This window comes from Nothobranchius furzeri, chromosome 4, assembly GCF_043380555.1.
Source record: "Nothobranchius furzeri strain GRZ-AD chromosome 4, NfurGRZ-RIMD1, whole genome shotgun sequence".
NCBI lineage: Eukaryota > Metazoa > Chordata > Actinopteri > Cyprinodontiformes > Nothobranchiidae > Nothobranchius > Nothobranchius furzeri.
In genome coordinates, this window is record NC_091744.1 from 67,336,888 (window position 1) to 67,360,624 (window position 23,737).

General features: G+C 43.0%; 1 protein-coding gene across 1 annotated transcript in view; it reads right to left on the bottom strand.

The window, feature by feature from the left end:
* Positions 1-937: 937 nt before the first annotated feature.
* tbc1d2b (TBC1 domain family, member 2B) overlaps positions 938-23,737 on the bottom strand; it is a 28,966-nt gene continuing 6,166 nt past the window's right edge. The window contains exons 3-13 of the mRNA XM_015964431.3: positions 10,967-11,129; positions 9,034-9,191; positions 8,713-8,951; positions 4,456-4,863; positions 3,877-3,987; positions 3,600-3,796; positions 2,849-3,343; positions 2,650-2,767; positions 2,394-2,579; positions 2,156-2,277; positions 938-1,358 (exon numbers count right to left, since the gene is read on the bottom strand). Coding sequence (XP_015819917.1) covers positions 1,163-1,358; positions 2,156-2,277; positions 2,394-2,579; positions 2,650-2,767; positions 2,849-3,343; positions 3,600-3,796; positions 3,877-3,987; positions 4,456-4,863; positions 8,713-8,951; positions 9,034-9,191; positions 10,967-11,129 — 2,393 coding nt within the window. The 3' untranslated portion in view covers positions 938-1,162. The remainder of the gene's footprint in view (positions 1,359-2,155; positions 2,278-2,393; positions 2,580-2,649; positions 2,768-2,848; positions 3,344-3,599; positions 3,797-3,876; positions 3,988-4,455; positions 4,864-8,712; positions 8,952-9,033; positions 9,192-10,966; positions 11,130-23,737) is intronic.

Consider the following 23,737-nt stretch of genomic DNA (forward strand, 5'->3'; position numbering starts at 1 on the left):
GAGGGTGTAAGGAAGCAGCATCCAGGACTCCATCCAACCAGGTTTTCACAGCTCACTTCCCGAACATGCGCCGACGTTCGGAATATTGAGTTTCACAAACTGCTGAAAATGGATCAGGAAAGAAATAAATGATGTGAAGGCAGCTGGATGTACAACAGCATGGATGATTTCACAATAGCTGATGTCGTTCTTGGTTTTTAAGCATCAATCAGGTTGACTGACACACTTTCCAGCTGTTAAGACCACATTCTGTACCTGTGTGGGGTACCTGTGTGTAAACACAAAACAAATGCTACGCTGCCACCATGAGGACAACAGGTGTAAATACATCAGAGAAGAAAAAGTCAAATGAACCATAAAACAAATGAAGAACTAAATGAAATATGATGATAAACAAAAGGTCTGTTTCTCCGTGAATAAAAGTTATTTTAAAGTGGAGAGCTGAAGGATTTGGTTTTAGTTTCCTCCTCGATACATCATGCAGTCATCGTACGATTTCAGTATGAAAACATGCGCAAAGTAAATATTCTTAAGATGCAAGTCTGGAAATTTGTATGTAATTATTAACTTTAAAAAAATCTGCTTATTTAAAAAGATAAAACTGGAATCAATAAGACTTTAACACCCCTCAGGTTTTTTAGTTCGACTGTTCCTCAAAATAAAAAAATTCAACCGGTTTATTTAACTAATAGAAGATGAAAACCTTTTGTTTTTGTGTCGTCTTTTTTGATAGAAAAAAAAAGTTTCAGCAAATATTCACCTTTGGCCTCAGAAGTGCATTAAAAACATGAAGATAAGGAAAAAGATGGTTAGAAATGGTGAAACAGGAGTAGTTATAGGTAAATATGGTAAAATAAAGAATTTCAATGAAAATACAGCATAAAAAGGAAAACAATCCCTTTAAAAAGGTGTAAAAACAATACTGTTTTGGACCATTAATGTTGGTTTGGCGTAAAGAGAAGCTCATTCATTGTTTGATACAATTAACATAAAATTATACATAGAAAAACAATAGTCAGCAAACATTTACAAAATAAGAATATAAAGGCAGGAATACTGATGTGAGTTTTTGATCCTTTCATGTGACGTCCATCATTGTTCATCAGACTGACTGAGAATTAAAAAAAACTCAATGGCTGCAGAGAAGATCTTCATCTTCGTATCAGTTGTCCTCCTCATCGTCGCTGACAAAGCTTCGCCCATCATGCCTCGTCTCCCTCTCCTTCAGGAACGTCTGTCTAATGGCCTCCAGCTCCGTCAGCTCCAGGCGGACTTTCTCCAAGTGGAATGCCCGGCGGTTTTGGATCTGCCTCATGGGGAACGGATTCATGTCGAAGAAAGCGATGTTCATTAGCTTCCTGCAACATGGAGAAATAAACCAGATCATCCCAAATGTCATGCAAGATTTGTTGTTCTTGTTGGAGTTAAGAGTCCATCAACCTTTCCTTGCAACTTGGTAAGCTTTGAAACCAGTAGCGGCTTAGAGCCTCCAAGCCACCAGGGGTGGTCCAAACACACGCATCTCTACAGAAGGTGGTTGAAAAATGGTCTGACCAACATTAGTTTCAATCATGCAAGAGAAAATCCAGTTTGAGATTCGTGCCAACAGAGCGATTATTCTTTAACAATACTACAGTGAATTGGCTGAAATCTGACATGTTTAAAAAACGCTGCTGCTCAGCTCACACTCCTAAACCGTCACACTGTACAAAACTTGCTATTTGGGGCAGCAGTAGCTCAGGTGGTAGAGCGGGTTGCCTCATGATCGGAGGGCCATGGGTTCGATTCCAGCTCCCGCCAGGGGTATCCAGCTGTTGTGTCCTTGGACAAGACACTTCACCCAACTTGCCTGTGTTAGTGGTGGTCAGAGGGGCCGACAGCGCCAAATGGCAGCCTCGCCTCTGTCAGACCTCTCCAGGGCGGCTGTGGCTACAAGTAGCTTACCATCAATGGCAGTGTGTGAATGTGTGTGTGAAAGTGTCTTTGGGTGTCTTGAAAAGCGCTATATAAGTTCAATGCATTATTATTATTATTATTTGTCAGCGATGCAGAAGAGAGATGTGAACTCAAGACTTGTTTTAATGTTTATGAGAGCGTCGCGTCATTTGCGGGACCACAGCAAAGCAAAACCCCGACATAACTGGCCTTTCCATACCTTGAGTCCAGGATAGTGCGCGTAAAGCATCGCAGATATTTGAAGATAGCAGTGGAGTCCTGCAGCTTTAAAAAGTCTTCTTCTTTGTATTTGAACAGAGCGAGAGCAAATCTAAACATGATCTGAGGAGGAAAATAGATGCATGTCATCAAATCTACTTAACAGCATCACAGAGTGGCACCAGTCTTTAAACATAGATTTAAACCTCAAAAACGGAGACTGTGTTTGATTTTTTTACCTTTGGTCCTTCAAACAGGAAGGCATCCCAGATCTTAAAGAGGATGTCGCTCACCACGCTGTCAACAAACACAACCAGGAACCAGTTGAAGGTAATGAGAGAGAAATCCACCTTGTGCTGCTCAAAGTGGGCGTGGAGGCGTGGCAGTTTCTCGTTCATCAAGTCCTTAAAGACACGCTGGTCCACCTGCAGACATATTTACATTTTATGGCCACTCCTCTGTCTTTTTTTCATGTTGAACTATGATGATTTTTACCTGAGAGCCAAGCAGAGTCTTGGTGTAGTAGTCTCTGGGCATGAAGACCTCTACGATGGCAACGAGGGTCCAAAATGCATCTTCTTGATCTAAATAGAGCAAAGCAATGGCTGCAAGCCTAAAGAAAGGACAAAAGGTAAAAATGTAATGAATAAACGGCAAAACAAGAGAGAAGAAGAGGAATCGGGTCTCATGGTACCTGTTGAGACCCTGGCAGTATCCGATGTCTGGATTCCTCCAGGAAAAGGCCAGCAGGACATTCCTGAGTTTGTGGATGCCATCTGCACTCGGGGAGGCGTAGTGCTTGTTGTTGGGCAGCGTACGCAGCAGGTCCAGCTCGATCTGCTTGGAAGCTGGGTTGGACCTCTCCCGGGCCATTTTCAGCAAGTTCTCATAATAGTCCGGCATCAAGCAATCCTGAAACTTCTTGACGTGGTAGGAGATGCACCAGCGCCACACAAGGGAGCGGTGCTCGTGGGGCACGCCGCAGCGAATCAGGGCCTTCAGCTCCGGGGACCGAACCAGATCCCTGTTCATAGTGCCGGCCAGGAAATTCTCCCACTTGACCCCGACGGACACCTCCTGATCCGTCATGGACAAGGACTTCAGCTCCAAGGCCCGGACCTTAGCTACCAGCCTCTCCTCCTCTTCCTCCTCCTCAGGGACGGTCTTGAAGCCGTACACGTCATACTCACTAACAGAAAAAAAAAAAAAATCACGTCCATCAAAATGATTCCAAAATTTCTCAGATACTTCCTGAATATCCAAAAAGACGTTTCAACCTTAAACATGAGTGAGCTCGTCGGAAAACCAAACAGTGCCAAAAACACCAAGTAGCAGATGAGTTTTTCCAGTCAGGAAAAACTGAACAGGTCTAATGAGTCCGTCTAACTTCAGCTTGTTAGGAAACCACTGAAAATACAAAAGCTGGATCAGCATTTCCCTCCTACCTGACGGTGTTCGGTTTGAAGATGGTGTGTTCCTGTTGTTGTGGACTCTCCACCTGCAGCGCGTCCTCCAGTAACCTGGATATGACCTCTCGGCCCGGGCTCTGCTCTGACGACGAACACATCGGAGTCCTGACCTCCTGAAGCAGCACCAGATATTTACTCTCCACCTGACACATTTTGGCCTCCATAGCCGTGCACTGAAACAAAGGTTGGTTGGATTTATTTATTAAGAATTCAACTGAAAGCATTCAGACGTGTGTGTCAGACATCGTGGTACCTTCGCCTCTATAGCCTTTTCTCTGTTCTCCGCGTTTCTCCGCAGTTCTGTCAGCTCCAGGATCTCCTTGTTAAGGAATTTATTCTGAGATTTGTAACCCTGAAGGCTGTCCTGTTAAAGATCAAACAACAAATCAACACTTCACACATCGGTGGAATAAAACTGAAACGATTCGTTAAAGAGCAAGTCACCCCCGAATCAAATTTTTTTTGCCGATAAACTATATAAATGGGCGTCTGATCGTACTGTAGACAGATGTCATCAATAATTTGGTGCTGTAGTGCATCTTTGTTAAAATATAAATATTCTGCCTTAAACTGTCAGTGTTGCACCCTCTTCAGGTAAAAACTCTGCACTGCATTTTAATTTAAATCTGCCATTTCTACTGGCTAAGAAGTATCAAATGACATCAGCTGGTACCATATGATGTCACAATGTCATTGTGAGCCTGTATTTGTTAGCAGCTCCGCCCTCTCGGTCTGCTAGGCAACAGCATTTGTTGCATTTTTCAAACAGGAAGTGGGAGTGGAGTAAGATTCTGGTAGGGGTGACTTGCTCTTTAAGAGTTTGTTTCTGTACCTTGAGGACATCCAGCTCCTGCTGCTCTCTGTGAGGCGTTGGTGATCCGCTCTCGTCTTGCGCAGAGCTGTGCTGCGACAGCTTAATGATGACTTCATCCTTAGCCATGATGGTCTCCATCAGCATTCCCAGCTGGTCGTTCATCTCCCCCACCTTGACTTTCAGGACCTTCAGCTCCTGCTGCAGACTCTCCTTTATGAGAGAGAGGCGCTCCATGTGGCCACACAAAGACTTAATCTGTTCATCTCTGTCCTGAAGCAGCTTCTCCAGGTGTGCCACATCTTCCTGGGTTGTAGCGGCAGCTGCACCCTGCCTCTGGTCCGACGACGCAGACTGAATTGGACGGTGAACAGCAGACCTGTCGCACTGCGAGGTTTTTAGAGTCTGCTGCAGAAGTCTCACCAGCTCCTACGTGGGAAAAAGTATTAGCATTCATTCATTTTTGGATCATTTCTTCAACTTCCTAAGATCCAAACTTATCTTTTGAAACTAGTGAGAAGCTTTGGAATGTGCTTAAGAAAACTTTTGAGAAGATCTGACTTTCAGCATCAATATGAGACCTTAGAAAAAGAGCTAAAGTGTCTCCAGATAGAAATAAATAACTCGCCGTTTGAGTAGGAGCACTCCTCCTCCTGCAGTTGATGTGAGCTGTCAGTGCATGGTGACCAGAGGTGGGGAAATCCCCTGAATGGTTCATAAAGTAAAAAAAGGAAGTCTGCAGCTGGGGATTTTTTTTTGTTGCAAAATCCTGAACGGCCTCGGCTTGAAGGCCAATAAAATACTTGAGAAACATTTAACACATCTTAATTTATCACCCAGGACTTGCCAGTCAAACATCCCACAGCAAATAAGGCGAATTTACAGGCTAACATCAGCTGTAAAGTTAACAAAAACAGGAGGTTTGGAGGAGGCGATGGACCAGGCGGTTTCCAAAACACCACATGATTCAGCATTTCTGATTACAAAGTAGAAACAACAGCTGTAGTTGAGCCACACCTTTGTCAGAATACGTGCGCACTACTGACCACTAATCCACTGTGCAGGAACACAAATGTCCCCAAATAGCAGAGTTGGCAAAAACAAGCTTACGTAGGAACTCTTGCATCCCCTACTGGCTAGCTGGAGTGTACCTCTAAGGCCTCACCACCTTTTTGTCAATGAATGGGGCTTTTTCCTGACTAGAAAATAAAAATTAGGGGTGGGACTTGATAAAAAAAATGTATCTGGTGATTTAGAGGCTTTGTAATTAATTAATCTTGATTAATTGCATTTTAATCGTTAAAGACAATTTGCGCCCATGCAATTTTCTTTAAATCAATAATAAAGTTAGTGAGGCCCAGATGACATACCAACACCTTCATGAGTATATTTCTGTAACCACAGGGTCTATTTGATTCTTTTGGTCTCATTATAAGGGTAACCATGGTGGGATTTGTTGGAGAGTGTAAATATTAGTATACTGGTTATTGATGAAGTGTAAATGGAACGGAACTCTAGTGACGCTTTCACATCTGGGCCAGCATGGACTGGGTAGCTTTTAAAGTGTTCATATCTAGGTGGTCTTGTACTTTTCCGCACTCAACCAGTCGTTTTTTTGGCCCACATACCAAGGAGGTCTGCTTCAGGCTGAACAGGTCCAACAACCCACTACCAACTGATTGGCCAGCTCAAATACACACCTACCATTAGAGAGAGCCCCCGGTTGGCAGAGAGAATCAAGCAGTGGGAGCTTCCCGCAGGCGCCATTCATTATAATTCTAGATGCTGAGAAGTCAATGCTGGCCTCTGACTAGTGTTGTCAAAAAAATCGATACCTAGATATAAATCTATGCTAAAAGTGGTATCTAAATTAGATATTCCATCCCTGTGGTATCGATATTATGGACTATTATACACAGCCTTCTTCAAGTACACCGACACGCACGACAGCCAGATGCCGTAAAGCAGCCTCCGCCTCCCAGACAAACAGAAGAAGACGCCGCATGGCTACATTGCAATTTCCCACGCGAGTTGTCTCCGATCCAAGTTTTGTCTGCCAAATAAATAAACAAAAACATAAACAGCGAATTTGGGAGGTGTTTCACAGCCCAAATTAATTAGCATACCAAGTCCGACACGTAGCTGTATATTCACTCTTATATGCTTAAAGGAAAAATCCCGTTTATTGCAACCCGGACTTAATTTCTAGCATGCAGTACGTTTGTTTACTCACGCTGACAACTTTGGTGCTACTTGGATTCCCCGGGGTATTTAGATCCATCGGTAAATCGCCATCAGTGTATATCCATATAACAAGTGCGAACGGGCACCCATGGTGCAGCCTCAAAATAAGACATTATCTGCACCACAACATCTCAATGTCGAAAGGTTTTGTTAGGAATCATTAACATGATTCCCCTGTTCGTTTGGAGCGGGTCTGGGATTTCTAGGCGTGAACAGACTAGCCGCGGCTAATCTAACCGGTGCTTTTAATGACGTCACTGTCGTGCGCCAATCTGTTTTTATTAAGATTACCGGTAGATGTACCTTTGTCCTACTGTGGAGAAATTTGTTTTCTCCCTTTATTGACCAACAGAGTTGTTCAAAAGTACAGAACAAAACATTTGGCATTACATCTTATGACAAAAATGCACCTTAAACAGAGTTTAAGCAGCAAAACATCACTCTGCAAATAGTGTGTATATAGTGAGACAATTCATGATTAAAGTGTTAACTTTCGCCAGTTTTTGTATGCAAGTTTTAAAAAAATGCTGATACTTGAAAGGTTTAAGCACTTTACACACTTAATTCTTAAAATTTAATTTTTGCAATATAAATTGAGGAATGTTATTTTTTGAATAAACTTGTTCAGTAAATTGGTTTTTCAAATAGTATCGAAATCGAGTATCGAGTTTTTTCCAGTATCGAATCGAGTTTGAAATTTTAGTATCGTGACAACCCTACCTCTGACTGAAGCGGGCGGGCGGGCGGGCGGGCACGCACGCACGCGCACACACACACACACACACACACACACACACACACACACACACACACACACACACACACACACACACACACACACACACACACAGTGCCTTGAGCGAGCCTGCACGGCTGTCATTTAAAGAGCAAGTCACTCCAAAATCAACTTTTTTGCTAATAAACTATATAAATGAGTGTCTAATCGTTGCTGTAGACACAAGTAGTCAATAAATGGGCACTTTAGTGCATCTTAGTTAAAATTTAAATATTCTGCCAAAAACTGTCAGTGTTGTGCGGTCGTCAGGTAAAAACTCTACACTGTATTTGAATTTAAACCTGGCATCGCTATTGGCTAAGAGGTACTCTATGATGTCAGCTGGTGCATTACGATGTCATGATGTTGTTGTGGGCACTTGTGTTAATGTATTTGTTAGTGGCTCCACCCTCTCGGTCTGCCAGGCAACAGTATTTGTTGCATTTTTCAAACAGGAAGTGGGAGTTGAGTAAGACTCTGGTAGGCGGTGACTTGCCCTTTAAGGGAAACACTACAGACTTTTCTGTGTATCTTTTGCCCCACCCACATGCTCAGAGATTTCCCCATTCCTGAGAAGTGTGTGTGAACAAAACCTACTGCTGCGGGACCCACAGAGGTCTTAAACTCTGTTCTTGTAACTTGTTCTCACACCCTTTGCTGGATTATCTCTTCCTTCCTCGTTCGTCTGCACTCCTGGGCCATTGTGAGCCCCAACAAAGTTTCATATGCTATATGGAGGCTCAAAGAACAGTTTCCAACTGTAAAAAGGGTACTCTTTCTAGTAAACCTGTAATACCTGAAACTGTCTGCTTTCATAATCAATCATAAAGGTTTCCCTTCTCAAATATTAAGTAATCTGTGTGATGATGAAAGTCACAAAATGTAGCGTGAACACCCACAAATTCTGTTGAGTTTAACAGGAAGAACTATGTCACACAATCTTGCATAATGTTCAGATGGGTCAAACGAAAAACCGCAAGTTTGCCCATGACTTCTGACCACTATGAACAATCAGCTGAGTGCTGAAAAAAGTATATAAAAAAAAAAAAGAGGGAACAGAGAAAATGGGAAGAAGTGTGGCCGTTGTGAGGTACAGAACTACTGTTTCCTTGTTTTAAGTTCAGGCATGACTAATCAGATGCAAGCTTCCTGTATCTGCGACTAAACAAATTCAACCACTGACACCTCAACACAAAGCTGGCACCGAATCAATAAATCTAATCAACATTAAGCAGAATTAATACTTGGAGGACGTTTACCTTCTGGCTCGCCAGCTCCTCGTTCAGTCGGACTTGTTCCTGCTGCATCTGACTCAGCGCTTCTGTCTGGCTCTGGAGACGAAGCCGGGAGTCTGACTGTTTGCCACCGTTACACTCTGTCGCTGAACTCTCAGAGCTACGCCCGGGCCTCCCCAACCCCTTCAAATCTCGAAGCGAAGACCTCTTATGTCGTGAGGAGTTGCGCCCAAAATCAAAGGTGAATGTCGACCCGAAGGAATCTGAGAAAAGAGAAAAGCCTGGGTGAGATCATCAGGAGGAATTTAAGAGGAGTAATTCACTCCAGAGGCATGTGGAGCTCACTGCTGCGCCCGTCAAGAGGATGCTTCTGTTCAGGGGAGTCCTTGGGTGGTGCATCCACCATCTCCCACTCCTCTAAGCTGCTGAAGTTGTTGTGGGCGTAAAACATGCTGCGTCTGTTTTCGCCCGCTCTGCTGGGTCGCAGGTATGACATGGTGTTTCTGGAGAGGAAAAAGGAAAAAAAATGAGGCGAAACCAGTTCTTGGTTGTACTTCCAAAGATAAAATTCCTGTTTTAGGGCAGCCACGTTGAGCAGAAAGTCTTAAAGTTTTCAAAATCACGAGTGGAGTTCTCTTGAAGTCAACTGGATCTCCATGGTAATTGAGGCTAAGCTCATCACCTGCTCTGGAGCAGCTTGTTTTATAGCATTGATAACCCAGATTTAAGAAAATGTAAAAAATAAATAAATAACTCAAATAGAATCAAAGGGGAAAAAATAGTAAAAAAAAAAATCTCATTTGATTAAAGGTACCTATGCAACTTTTTCATGTTTTTAAAATCATTTTCTTGAGCCAGTATGTGCTGAAATGATAGCCTAGTGAACTAGACCAAATTATCGCTTTGCAAAGTTTGGTCTAGGAACGCTCCACTGGAACCACTGCAGCCCCTAACAGCATTCTGGCAGGCCAATCACAGCTCTCTAGAGGGGTTTCAAACACATAAAGAGCTGTGATTGGTCCATAATGGTGGGCCAATCATAGTGCTCTATCTGCTTAGTGAACAAATCACAGAGCTTTATCTGCTTTGTGGGCCAATCAGAGCACTCTATATGCCTGGTGGGTGGGATGATTCAGCAGAGTGAAACAAGATGGCGACAGCTCGTTTCAAATGGCTTTTCATGCAATTTTGGACTATTAGAACTTGGGCTTCATTAGAATCAGGAGCAGATAGATGTATTTAAGTGCTTTTGTTTTTAGAAAAAATGATCTTTTCTCCTTCAACTGTGGACCGCCTCATTTACCGATAGCTGTTGCGGTGAGTATGTCACATTCATTGTCCAGTAGCATGCGGAGATCATTTGAAAGACAACGGTAGAACCCGCCCCACAACCGAGAGCCATCAATGGAGCGTTGCCAGACTAAATAAATGTATTATTTAGTCTGGCTTGCCAGGCTACTGAAATGACCCTTTGCAGGGTTAATGAAATGTCACTCAGACCCCACTGCCCTCTGTTGCCAAAACAACACATTAGGGAGTGCTAAAAGCAAGCAAAACTGAGAAGTGTGCCTTTAAAACCATTTTAATTCACATTTTTTTATCAACCAGTTGCAGCCCATTCAGATAATGGTTTTAGGTGCTTATTTTGTTTGATCTCAAAGTCATTTATTGTCATTTCTACCACATGTGCAGGACATACAGAGAAACGAAATTGAGTTTCAGTGCACACAATTCAAAGATCAGACATACATGGGTAAGACACATGACAAGAATTGGCGACTGCGGTCGTTCGCAACATGAGTCGCGCTACCTTAATAGCTAGATGAAAAGGGTGTTACATGAGGATAATTGGGGGTAAGGTAAAAAAAAAAAGGCATAACAGAGTTAGACCCAGCGGGGATTAACTCTATTATACAACAAAAAACTCCTCAACATATAAGCACAAACAGCACAGATACAAACATCAGAGTCCGATGGGGAGGCGGGGGATCTGGTGGTAAATCAGCTTTTAAACCTCATGTAGCTGCTCTACAAACCCCTGTTCTCACAGAAACAATGATTTAAGACCAGCTGGTTGTTCTTACAACAACAGAGCCAAACGTTTTAGCATCTGACTACATCGCATCTGTCCAACGCTCTAAAAGAGGAACAACTTCATTTACTGCAAAGTGCCTTCTTTCTAATTATGGTGCAAAGCAGACAAACTTGTACTTCTTTAGCAAGGAGTGTGCAAATAAAATCCTGTACAATAACAACAAAGACTTTTCTGGGATTTTACCTGAGCTCTGTACCAAAGTTTTTCAGTGAGAAGTTGAGCGGAGAAGACTGTCCTCTGGCCGACTGGATCCCCACCATCCCCCCAGCATCAGACTCGGTCTCAAAGGCAAAATCACTGCGAACCTTCTCCAAGTTTTCACAGAGTTTCTCACTGAAGAAAGTATCTGAAAAACAAATAAATAACACATTAATCTGCTTAACTGTCACTTGGAAGGCTGGATGTGTTGTTTATCTGGGACATGAAAGCCTCAAATGTCCCTGAACAACTTAACACATGGATGTAAGCAAAAGAGGAAGGATTTCTCTAGCGATCTAATCACCTTTTTTCACAACAGAATCTTTTTTGTGAAAGAAAATGCACTTTTTGTAATGCCAAGAATGATTTAACTCGAGCAATTAATGTACTGAATGCATAAAAACGAAATTCTCCCATGGAATTGTTCAGTTTGGTTTCAGGAATTTACATACAGATGCAGAAACAAGAAAAACTTACGTTTTCATTCAAATAGAGCAGCAAAGAGTTGAAATCTGGATGAATCAGAGACGCCATGCTGATATTCTGGCTGATTTAGCAGGTCTCAAACACATTTCTTTGCGGCTTGCTAACAAAACGTCAAAGTCTTCCTGACAAAAAATGCACAGTATCTAAATATAACCACGTCTCTTCTTTGCATACTGTGGAGGGAACTACACTCACTTCCAATAACGGTTCCAAGAACAACAACAAGGGAGAAAACAATAGCAAGAGTTTAAAAAGTGTGCAGAACAAAATGACAGAAAATGAAAGTAGTAATAGAAAATCTGATTGCTAGATTACATGCAAAACTTACTGTTGTGGAACTGAAAATCTTTGGAACAAACATTTTTTATTGAAATCCTCTACTTTAGCACTGAGTCAGGAGAAAATACTGGCTTTACCATTCAAACATTATAGTCAAAACAGCTCAGTAAAAAAAGCCTAAAGCAAAGAATTAATTGTTCGGGAAATTCTACTTTAACAATCTGAATGATAAGGGAGTGTACTGGCAATATAATATATATAACCCCAATGGGAAGCCATAATATATAATCGCAATACAGAAAAGACAATACAAAATGTATCACAATACCAGGGAGATGACATGACATTCAATGCTCAGCATAAATCAGTACACCCCACTACATTTGTCAGAAAACTTTTAGTTTCCTTTCAGAATCAACATTTTCTATGAGATACCAAACTACTAAATACTCCCACAAATGTGGGCCACTGATTGCAAGATTTGTTTATTTTTACACACAAAAGTGATTTTCCAAACAAATCCATTCAAGCCCACATTGCAAAAATGAGTACACAACAAATATAGTCTTAGGAGAAAAGCCACACAAGACTACAAATTTCAAATTAACAGTCATTCAACCACAGGTGAGTCTATGATTCATTTGAGGTGTCCAGCAGACAGGTGACTATAAAATGCATTACTGAACAAAGGAAAGCCCTTCCTGTTTCATGCTTTCAGCAGTGGCTCCACGTGGAAGAGAAATGTCACAAAATCTGAGACAGGGAATGTCTTCCTCCTCGTCTTCCTCCGCTTATCCGGGTCCACCACCCCGGTCTGCCAGTCCACAGGAACTGCCCCCGATGACCACGCAATGTTGCAGAGACGTGTCAACCACGACAGCCCTACAACATCCATAGCCTTGAGATAACCAGGACGAATCTCATCTGCCCCCGGTGCTCCGCCGCGGTGTAGTTGTTTGACTACCTCAGCAACTTCTGCCCCCGAGATTGGACAGTCCATCCCCAGGTCTCCCGGCTCTGGTTCCTCCTCGGAATGCGCGTAGGTGGGATTGTGGAGCTCCTCAAAGTACTCCTTCCACCGTCCGACTATAGCCCCACTTGATGTCAGCAGCTCCCCATCCCCACTGTAAACAGTGTGAGCGAGTTGCTGCCTTCCTCTCTTGAGTCGCCGGACAGTTTGCCAGAACCTCTTTGGAGCCGATTGATAGTCTTTCTCCATGGCCTCACCAAACTCCTCCCACGCCCGAGATTTTGCCTCGGCAACTGCCACTGCTGCACCCCGCTTGGCTATCCGGTACCTGTCTGCTGCCTCCGGAGACCCACAGACCAGCCACACCCTGCAGGACTCCTTCAGCCTGACGGCTCCTTGAACCTCTGGTGTCCACCAGCGGGTACGAGGGTTGCCACCACGACTGGCACCGGCCACCTTGTGACCACAGCTAGCAACAGCCGCCTTAACAATTGCAGAGTGGAACAAGGCCCACTCGGAGTCAATGTCCCCCACTGCTCTCAGGATGCGGTCAAAGCTCTGCTGGAGGTGGGAGTTGAAAACCTTCTTGGCAGGTTCTTCTGCCAGGCGTTCCCAGCAGACCCGCACTATGCGTATGGGTCTGCCAAGTCTACGCGGCATCTTCCCCTGCCATCTGATCCAACTCACCACCAGGTGGTGATCAGTAGACAGCTCCGCTCATCACTTCACTCGGGTGTCCAAAATATACAGCCACAGGTCAGATGATACGACAACAAAGTCTATCATCGACCTGCGATCTAGGCTGCCCTGGTACCAAGTGTACCGATGGGCATCCTTATGTTCGAACATGGTGTTAGTCATGGCCAAACTGTGGCTTGCACAGAAGTCCAATAAAAAAACACCACTCTAGTTCAGATCAGGCGGGCCGTTGCTCCCAATCACACCCCTCAAGGTCAAGCTGTCATTGCCCAAGTGAATATTTAAGTCCCACAGCAGGACAATGGAGTCCCCTGATGGAGCACTATCTAGCACTCCTCCCAGGGACTCCAGAATGGGAGGGTACTCTGAACTGATATTTGGCCCATAAGCACAAACAACAGTCAGGACCCGTTCCTCGACCCGAAGGCGCAGGGAAGCTACCCTCTTGTCCCCTGGGGTAGACCCCAACACACAGGCAGAGAGTCTTGGGGCTAACAAAAAGCCAACCCCAGCCCTCCGCCTCTCACCTGGAGCAACTCCAGCAAAGAAGAGTGTCCAACCCCTCTCAAGGACTTGGGTTCCAGAGCCAATGCTATGTGTCGAGGTGAGTCCGACTATATCTAGCCGGTACCGCTCAACCTCTGCCACAAGCTCCTGCTTCTTCCCCGCCAGCGAGGTGACGTTCCATGTCCCAAAAACCAGTTTCCTTGTCCGGGGATCGGACCACCAAGGCTCCCACCTTGGTCTGCCACCCAATCCACACTGCACTGGACCCTTCATGTTCCTCCTGCGGGTGGTGGGTCCACAGTTGGATGAGCCCATGTATCCGGTTCGGGCTGGGCCCGGCCGGGCCCCATGGGCAAAAGCACGGCCACCAGGCGCTCGCTCACTGGCCCCAACCCCAGGCCTGGCTCCAGGGTGGGACCCAGGTAACCCTCCGGGCTGGGTACTCTGACTCTTTGAATTTACATCCATGAAAGGTCCTTTGAACCGTTCTTTGTCTCACCCTTCACCTAAGACCAATTTGTCATGGGAGACCCTACCAGGGGCACAAAGTGTCCCAGACAACATAGCTCCTAGGATCATTAGGGCACTCAAACTCCTCCACCACGATAAGGTGATGGTTCAACGAGGTGCAGAAGTGATCCAAAAATTTAAGAAAGATGGAAGTGCAACCATCTTACAGAGACGTGCAAGCCATTCACAGAAGTTAACATCTCGACAGGAGCGTCTTCTGATGAGAAGTGTTGAAGAAAATCACCATGCAAGTTCATTGCGGTTAGCTAAAGCAGTAGAAAGCCAAACGGGAGTAACCGTTTCCCGTGACACCATACGACACACACTGCAGAGGAATGGCATCCATGGGTAACGTCCACAAAGGAAGCCTCTCCTAAAGCCCATGCACAAAATAGCATGCCTAGGATTTGCTAGGGCCCATGCTGAAAGAGATGAAGACTACTGGGACTCTTTACTCTGAAGTGATAAATGACCCACACTTGTATAGCGCCTCGCAGAGTAAGGACTCCAAAGCGCTTTACACTACAGTGTATCATTCATCCATTCACACACACATTCACACACTGATGGTGATGAGCTACAATGTAGCCACAGCTGCCCTGGGGCGCACTGCCAGAGGCAAAGACCACCAATTTTGGAATTAGTAGTTTCTAAATTGTACACCAGCTACACTGGGCACCCATACCACACAGCTTGCAGGTTCATTAATACTCTCCTGGTCTGAACTACATGCTGAATGAAATTGGAATATAAAAACAACTACACTTGAAAACATTTTTGTAAAAAATGGGAGAAAGTAGGGCTGGGACAATTATCAATAAATCAGTTAATCGTACGATAGATGAAAAAGAACTCAATTTTTCTAGCCTCAATATATCGAGGTTCAGAAATATACAACTCTAATATTGTTATTTATTATCATTACGAAAGTGCAGTTTTGGTTGTTGACACTGGACAGGGCATTGCATTTATTGTTTTAGAGAGACAGGGTCAATTTGATTGTTTTTGGTGCAATATGCCAAGGGTCACACCCTGGACCTGGTTCTCTCTTTTGGTCTCCCTGTCATGAACCTTGTGACTTTGTCTCCTGTGTTCTCTGACCACTCTCCTATACTCTGTGATGTTACGTTGCCACGTCCTGTCCCTGTGTGTGAAGCTCCAGCTACTAGGTTCAGAGCCCTGGATGCAGAAACTATTTCAAAGTTTGTGGACTGTATGTCTGTAAGGTTAGAGACCTTTAACCCAGATCCATCTAACATTGATCACTATTCACAACACTTTGATGTACTTTGTAATCAGGTCCTGGACGTGGTTGCCCCTCTCAAGCTTTGCAAGTCTAGGTCTAGGAGGGAGCCTTGGCTCTCTGATGTCCCACGGGCTTGTAGGCGGGCGTGTAGAGCCTCTGAGAGAAAGTGGAAAAAGGATGGCCTACAGGTCTCGCGTGAGTTGTTCAGAGCATCACTGGTTGCTTATCAGGATGCTGTGAGGGCTGCTGGAACGGCCTATTTTGCAGACATCATCGAAACAAACTCCAAGAATCCCAGGATTCTCTACAAAACACTTAATTCTGTTCTGGTGTATCAAGAGCCTAGCTCCATGTCTCCTACAGCTGCTGGAAACTCTGAAGATTTTCACAGATACTTTGTTCATAAAGTATCAGGCATTAGAGCAGCTATTTCTGGTAACTCTATTGACCCTGTTCCAGTTCCTCATCACCACCCACCCTGAGCTCCCTCAGTACTGTTTCATACTCTGAGCTGAGTAAGCTTGTTGCGAGGCAGAAGCCATCTGGCTCTCCACTTGACGTTCTGCCGCCTCGTCTCTGGAAGGCTGCCTTTCCGTGTCTTAGCCCATCACTTGGTCAGATTATCAATGGAAGCCTCAGCACAGGTGTTGTCCCAGCTGCTTTGAAAGCAGCAGTTATTCGACCGACCCCGAAGAAACCTGGTGCTGAGGTCTCTGTGATCGCAAATTACAGGCCTATCTCTACTCTGCCTTTTACATCAAAACTGCTTGAGAAAGTCGTTTATCAGCAGCTGGTCTCACATTTAGCTGACTCTGATCTGTTCGAGGTTTTTCAATCAGGGTTCAGGTCTGGCCATAGCACAGAGTCAGCTCTACTGAGGGTCCTAAATGACATCTATCTATCACTAGATCAGGGTACTTCTGTGGTGCTTCTGTTGTTAGACCTGACAGCAGCCTTCGACACAGTTGACCACGCGATTCTACTTGATCGCTTGGAATGATGGGTTGGGAGCAAAGGGTCTGCTCTGGACTGGTTTAGATCGTATCTCCACAGCAGGACATTCTGCGTTAAACTGGGTGATGTTTTTTCATCTTGGGAGGGGTTCCGCTGGGGGGTCCCGCAGGGATCGATCCTTGGTCCTCTTTTGTTTGCCATTTATCTGCTACCTCTGGGGTCAATCTTTCGTAAACATGGCCTATCATTCCATCTCTATGCTGACGATTGCCAGATTTACTCTTCATTGTGTCAGGAGAAAGGTCACTCTATCCAGTCCTTTGTGTCCTGTATTAATGAGGTGAAGTCTTGGCTAATGGCCAACTATCTACATCTGAATGAGGGAAAGACAGAGCTCATTGTTTTTCACCCCAACAGCAGGAATGTGGATCGTTATGTTGATCTCGGCCCTCTTTCTCCCTACTCAAAACCAGTTGTTACCAGTTTGGGGGTGAAACTTGATGCTGGACTTAGATTTGATGCTCACATCAATTCTGTGATCCGGTCCAGTTTCTTTCACCTGAGACGCCTTGCAAAAATCAAGCATATGCTGTTGAGAGCCCACCTGGAGCGGGTACTGCATGCCTTTGTAATTTCTAGGCTTGACTACTGCAACTCTCTCTATGCAGGGTTGTGTCAGTCATCACTGCGTCGCCTACAGGTTGTGCAGAACAGCGCAGCCAGGTTCCTGACTGGGACCAGGAAACGGGACCACATCAGTCCGGTTCTGACCTCCCTGCACTGGCTTCCGGTTTGCTATCGCTCACAATTCAAAATCCTCGTCTTTGTTTATCATTTCTTCCAGGGTGGTGGTCCCCCCTATCTAGCCACGCTCCTGAACAGACACTCCCCATCACACGCTCTGCACTCCTCTGACCAAGGCCTGCTCGCTGTCCCTCGTTCTAGGTGTCGTACTCGCGGGGACCGGGCTTTCTCAGTCCTAGCACCGTCACTCTGGAACCAGTTGCCACCCTCAGTTAGGCTGTCCCCATCTCTGCCAGTCTTTAAGAGTCACCTAAAACCACACCTCCTCCGCTTGGCGTTTCCAGAACATGTTTGATTTTGGCCCTCTTTTATGTTGAATTTTCATTGGTTCACTAAATCCATTGTTTTACACATTTGTCCTGTACCAGAATGTTTCACCTATTTTGTTATTTGTATTTTGTAATTTGAATTGCTTTTATTTGCTGATTTATTCAATATATTTACCTTCAACTGAACCATATTCAGTGCTTTGGGCTTCCTGACAGGGTTGCGGAAGGCGCTTTATAAATAAAGCTTTGATTGATTGATTGAATATTTTCTCATTTCTAATGTTTTATTTATTAATTTAGAAGTTCTGTTTCTGGATGTTTCAATGTTAAATAAGGTTTAGCTGTTGCATTTTAAAGGGTGTGCTTGTATTATTAAGATATAATAACATTGCATAAGTGGTTATTTTGGTCTTGAATAATAATATAGTTTATTGTCAATAATTTGTTGGACAATATATGATCCAGCAAAATGTGTTATCGTGCCAGGCCTAGGGGGATGTTTGAATAACCATTATTACGTTGTTACCAGCTTAATACCTTACACTTATGTTGCCCAAAACCTACTTAAATTAAAAGCAACAAAATATGCAAAAATAAAAATGTGTGTCCTAATTCTTGGTGTGGAAGTTAAAAGATTAAACTAGTAAATTATATTTGCTATTCATGACATGAAGTGTATCTATAATAAGTAAGGATTCTGAACATTAATAATTAAAAATGTGAAAATGAGAAAAACAAAAGCTGAAATTCTAGATCTCTTTAGGGTTAAGCTTTTTTTAGTTGTCTAACAAAATAAGAGTTGTGTGGATCAAGAAAAGAAAACACTTAAATAGGTCAAAAACATAAAGCTCACTACTAAAAGTCGGCTGGAATCATAATAAGTTAGACTTTTGTATTTTAACTAAATATTTGCTCCTTGAGATGAACGTTAACAGCTTTTAGAGACTGATTTACACTAAAGAGATATCATGCAGACCTAATTTTAAACTGTAAAAGTCTCAACACATTCAGAGCAGTCGAGGAAGCAATAAAAATGTGCTATGAGCATCACAAACCAGGGGTATCCAATACAAATGTTACTATAGCTTTTTATTGCAATAAATAACTGAGTTCTTATTTTAGCAGAGAGTAGACCATCAACATCTGCAAAATAATCAAAGGTTTCTTATCATAAAACACCAAAAACTCTTTAACGTGTTTTTCTCACATTTATATGATGGCAAGTGTGAACCATGACAGGAATGCCTAGTTTGCAAACAAAGCAACCCTCCAACACATCTAAAATAAGTGTTGTAGGATAAACGGACATAGTTAATTATTTATTTCCATAAGACAGAAAATGTACAGTTTTTTAAAACTAAACTGAAAATCTCACCTGTGTATTTGCTCAAAAAGATTATTTTTGGGTCGGGCGATTTATATAATTTTGCCCACCGCCAATCGTCAGTCCAAAAAAAAAAAAGACGATGGACGATTTATTCGTGCATGACGCACAGACCGATTTGCAAACACAGAAGCCAAAACAGTTAATATTTTTTATACAAGTGCAGAGCATACGTTCGCTGGAAGATAATTTTTCTTGTCGTTTAATTTTGTATTTGTAGTTTGGTAGAGTGACATATAAACGGCTTGTATTAAACGCTGTATTAAAGCCTCCTCTTGGTTTCCCTGTAGTGCCCACCATTGTGGTATTTTATTTAAGCAAAATGTATTTTTCTGAACACAGACTACTGCGTTTCTTTCTTTTATGAGTTTGAGTAGTAAATTAAATGAATCGCTGCTGCGTTTGAACGCACTCTGAGGAGGCAGCATTTGCTCGCTGCCAGAGGCCGCATGATATATTTATCCCTGTCACTTACACTTTTGCAGAGTTTTTCCTGCGTTCAAATTTGCGTGGCGGAGGCCTCAAGCTAATTTTGTGCTGCCCAAGCCTGATTTCACTCTGCCGCCAGCTATACTGTATGGATGTTATTTTAACTGCAGTTGCAGCGTTGTGCCACTACAGGGGCGCTGTATCGGCAGCGGTGCACCGAAATGCGCTAAAAACGCTAAAAACGCTGCAGAATAAGATCAAAAATTGCTTTTCTCGCTAGTTGGTACACATCTATGGTTGGTGCACGTTGTAGCATGATGAATTGTCCATTTTTGGCCTGAACGGCCCTGCTCTATTTGCTCTGCCCAAGCAAAACCATACATTTCTGACACAAGCCTAATCTACAAGATATGGGCCAAGGCCACTCATGCTCTGTGCTCTTATCTAAACTGTTGCTTCCCCGGACAGCACAAGAAAGAAGAACTCTTTTAGAAACAGAACTATTTCTCTATTAAATGATAACCAATCATGTGAAGCTAATGTTCAATCAATCTGTGAAATAAGAATATTAATTACCTGATATTAAAATACTATCATAGGATTATAATAAGTAATATAACTTTAAACTACACACTAGACTGATCACATGTAATGTTAAAAATCACATGACACATTCCTTTTGCTGATCCAATCAGAACCTTCCAGATCTGACACGAGGCGTGGTTTTGTTGGTGCTTGTATAATCCCCTTTTGTGGCAAATTCTGATTCGACCATGAATCAAAACATCCAAATTATAAAACTATGCCCCACGTCATCTTAACTTCAGTTCAAAGCGTTCTAGAGAAGTTATCGGAGTGGCCAATCCGTAACTTGCCTCTTAAAGCCGAAAGAACCTAACGACAAGCTGAACTAAATCTGTTGCATGTTCCAGCTGCTGCAACGGTTCCTTCAGAATAAAAGCTGAACCATCGATCCCTTCAGGGTCTCGATAGATGCCAATAAACTGTCGTGACCTGGGAGTATCTCAAGACGGGACTGGTTGGCAACTGTGGCTTTGCTACAGATTTCGGTTCCAGACAAGGTCCAAGCTGGACCTCGACACCTCCTGATCTAAACGGGGACTTCCGCTGGGTATGTAGACCGACAGATGGCGTCTCAGTGTGTGTTATAATCTCCAACCAAAGCTTAGAGCGAAACACCATTTCACTCCCATCAGAACTAATCGTTTCTCCGGATTTGCTGGTTCTGAACATATTCACACATACACCATTCTCAGTCTTACTCCACCTTAGTTCGTCATCACAAAGTGTTTAAAGTTAGTCTTGTTTAATTTGTTTAGAAATAAATCTTTTTACTTTTTAAACCTGACTCTTTCTTGGAGTTGATACGAAGTGTTGCTCAATCCCTGCAATAAAAAGATCCGATCTTCTGGTTAAATTTACTCCAAGATCCATGAAGGTGATAGCTCATATTTCATGATATTTCACATTCTACAGTTTCTAATTAAATGTAAGAACATCTCTACAACATCCTGATTTTCCCCCAGGCTCTTCCATATCAGAGCAGGGCTGTACAGTGAGACAAAAAAAAAAACTGTGCGTGTCTGTCTATTTTTAAACATAGCACTAGTGCAACGTCTTTGAATTATTATTTTCCCCAGAACTTTATTCAACGAATGTAAGTTACATCTAAGAAAAATGTTTTTTACTGGCGCACAATGTGGTCATCTGGATGTAGTGAAGGAAAATGAAGGAGCCAGCAAAGGCACAAAAGCAGAACCAGTCCAAAGTTTGTGATCAAAAGTGCAGCTACACGCAGATTGGCTAATGCTAAAGCTAACGGGTAGCAGTCTCACGATCAAGTGGTGCACAGAAAAATATATGATGATCGTTAAAACTAAGAAAGACTAAACTGCAAGTCCCCGGGCCCGGATGGACTCGGTGTGGAATATTACAAAGAATTTCAGGGCCTCTTAATTGATCCTCTTTTAAATATGTTTAATGAATCTTTTAGGAAAGGGACATTGCCACGTTCTCTGGAGGAAGCAAATATCTCCTTAATTCTAAAAAAGGACAAGCCCCCGGAAGAGTGTACGTTGTATAGACCCATTTCTCTGTTAAATGTCGATTTAAAGATCTTGTCTAAAATTTTAGCGATGCGATTAGAACGTTTATTGCCTGTTTTGGTTAATAAAGACCAAACTGGGTTTATTAAAGGTCGTAGCTCTTGTGATAATATGCGTCGACTGCTAAACACCATCCAGATTTTTCAGGAGTCTAAGGATGGTCTCGTGATTTCTCTGGACGCGGAGAAGGCATTCGACCATGTGGAGTTACAATATCTGCTTTACACACTACATACTTTTGGTATGGGAGAACATTTTATAAACTGGGTAAAGCTTCTATATAAAACTCCTTTATCAGCGGTGCTCACAACTGGGGTACAATCCTCTTGCTTCGGCATCTCAAGGGGCACGAGACAGGGATGTCCTCTCTCACCATTTTGCCTTCATAATTGAGCCATTGGCTGAGGCAATCATGTCTAACGAAAATATAACGGGTCTCAGTATTGCAAATAGAGAGCATAAGATCACTCTTTATGCTGACGATGTACTAATTGTAGTGACTAACCAGAGATATCTATTGTTTTAATCAGACAGGGAATAGACATGTTCAGCCAGTTCTCTGGCTATAAAATAAATTTTGATAAATCAGAGGCTATGCCCCTGGGTACCTTGAAACAAATACCCGTGAGATCGTTCCCATTTAAATGGTCGCCAGAAGGTCTTACCTATCTAGGAATACACATTACGCCAAAACTGGATCAAATGTATAAAGCCAATTTCTCACCCCTGTAATGTGATGAAGGAACCATTTCTCCCCTCTAACAGCTGTTCTGTTTGACACAGTGTCAGTGTGCATGAAACAGCCTCAAGGTCATGCATTCACTTCTAATGTTTACATTCCAGCAGTGAAGACAGAAGAATGAACTCTTTTCTTTTAATTAATCAAAGAACTCTACTTTAATAAAGCTAATCAAAACAACTGTTAGTCAATAATAACCATGTGACCAATCTGTGAAATCACAATGTTATGATTAATGTTTAATAAGGAAATTACCTATTGTAGCCACTAGTCACCTGATACACAAGATAAATAATCATGACACATTCCGGTCGCAAATCCAATCAGAACCTTCACTCTGAAGCGTGGCAGAGTCTCTGTGGTGTTTATTTAATCTGTCAGCTGTGATTCGTCCAGAATTGTAAACATCAAGATTAATAAGTCAGAAAAACGCCATTTTGAGTTCAGTATTCAGCCAGCTCTCAAGATCCTCTGAAGTTCATCAGTGCTAAGTGGAGTATGGACCGGCCATCTGTACTTTTTACTTTTAAGCTGAGAACTGCCAAGCTGGGAAATCCTGTCATTGTTATCAACAAAACAACGGTTCCTTCAGAATAAAAGCTGAACTCGCTGACCCAAAGGGGGGTCCCATTGACGCTGTGAAACACCTGCCGCTTTTTACCTGGAGACTATCCAAAGACTGGTTTGTTGTGCTGAGGACGCTGTTTCATCAGCTCCAGTACCATTGGAAGGTCGTGAACATGGCAGCCTGATCTAAGACGGAGGTCTCACTGACGGGTAATGTAGAACGGCACAGATAGCGTCTCATGTGGTTTTCTGACCAAGGTTCAAACGTTGATCAGTTGGGAGCAAAACATCTTCTCCCACTCAGACTCGCTTCTCCAGAACGGAGGTTCTGAACTGACATTGCACCAACACACACTTCATCTCACATTCCATTCCATGAGCATCCATCACTAGAGAGTTAGTCCTGTTAAACTGTTTAAAATCATTTAGATAATCAATTTTGCTTAAATGTTGGAGGTCTCTCTCTCTTGTCTCTCAGTTCATGCAAAGTGTATTAAATTTCTCTGTAATAAAAAGAACCACTCTTCTGATTTAAAAAGCCCAGTGTCCAGAGATGGGGTCCATACTAGATATGGATCATTAATATCTCTGGTCATTAATTAAAAAGTAATTCATTGTCATCCATTACACCCGTTAGAATGTATTCGGCTGGATTTAGAGATGGAATACCCTTCCTGTGTCTTGGATGGGTCGAATTGCTCCTTAAAAATGAATGTTCTACCTAGGATTCTCCATCCAATACAGATGATACCAGTGCTGCTTCCTCGTAAGGTACTGAAATGATTAA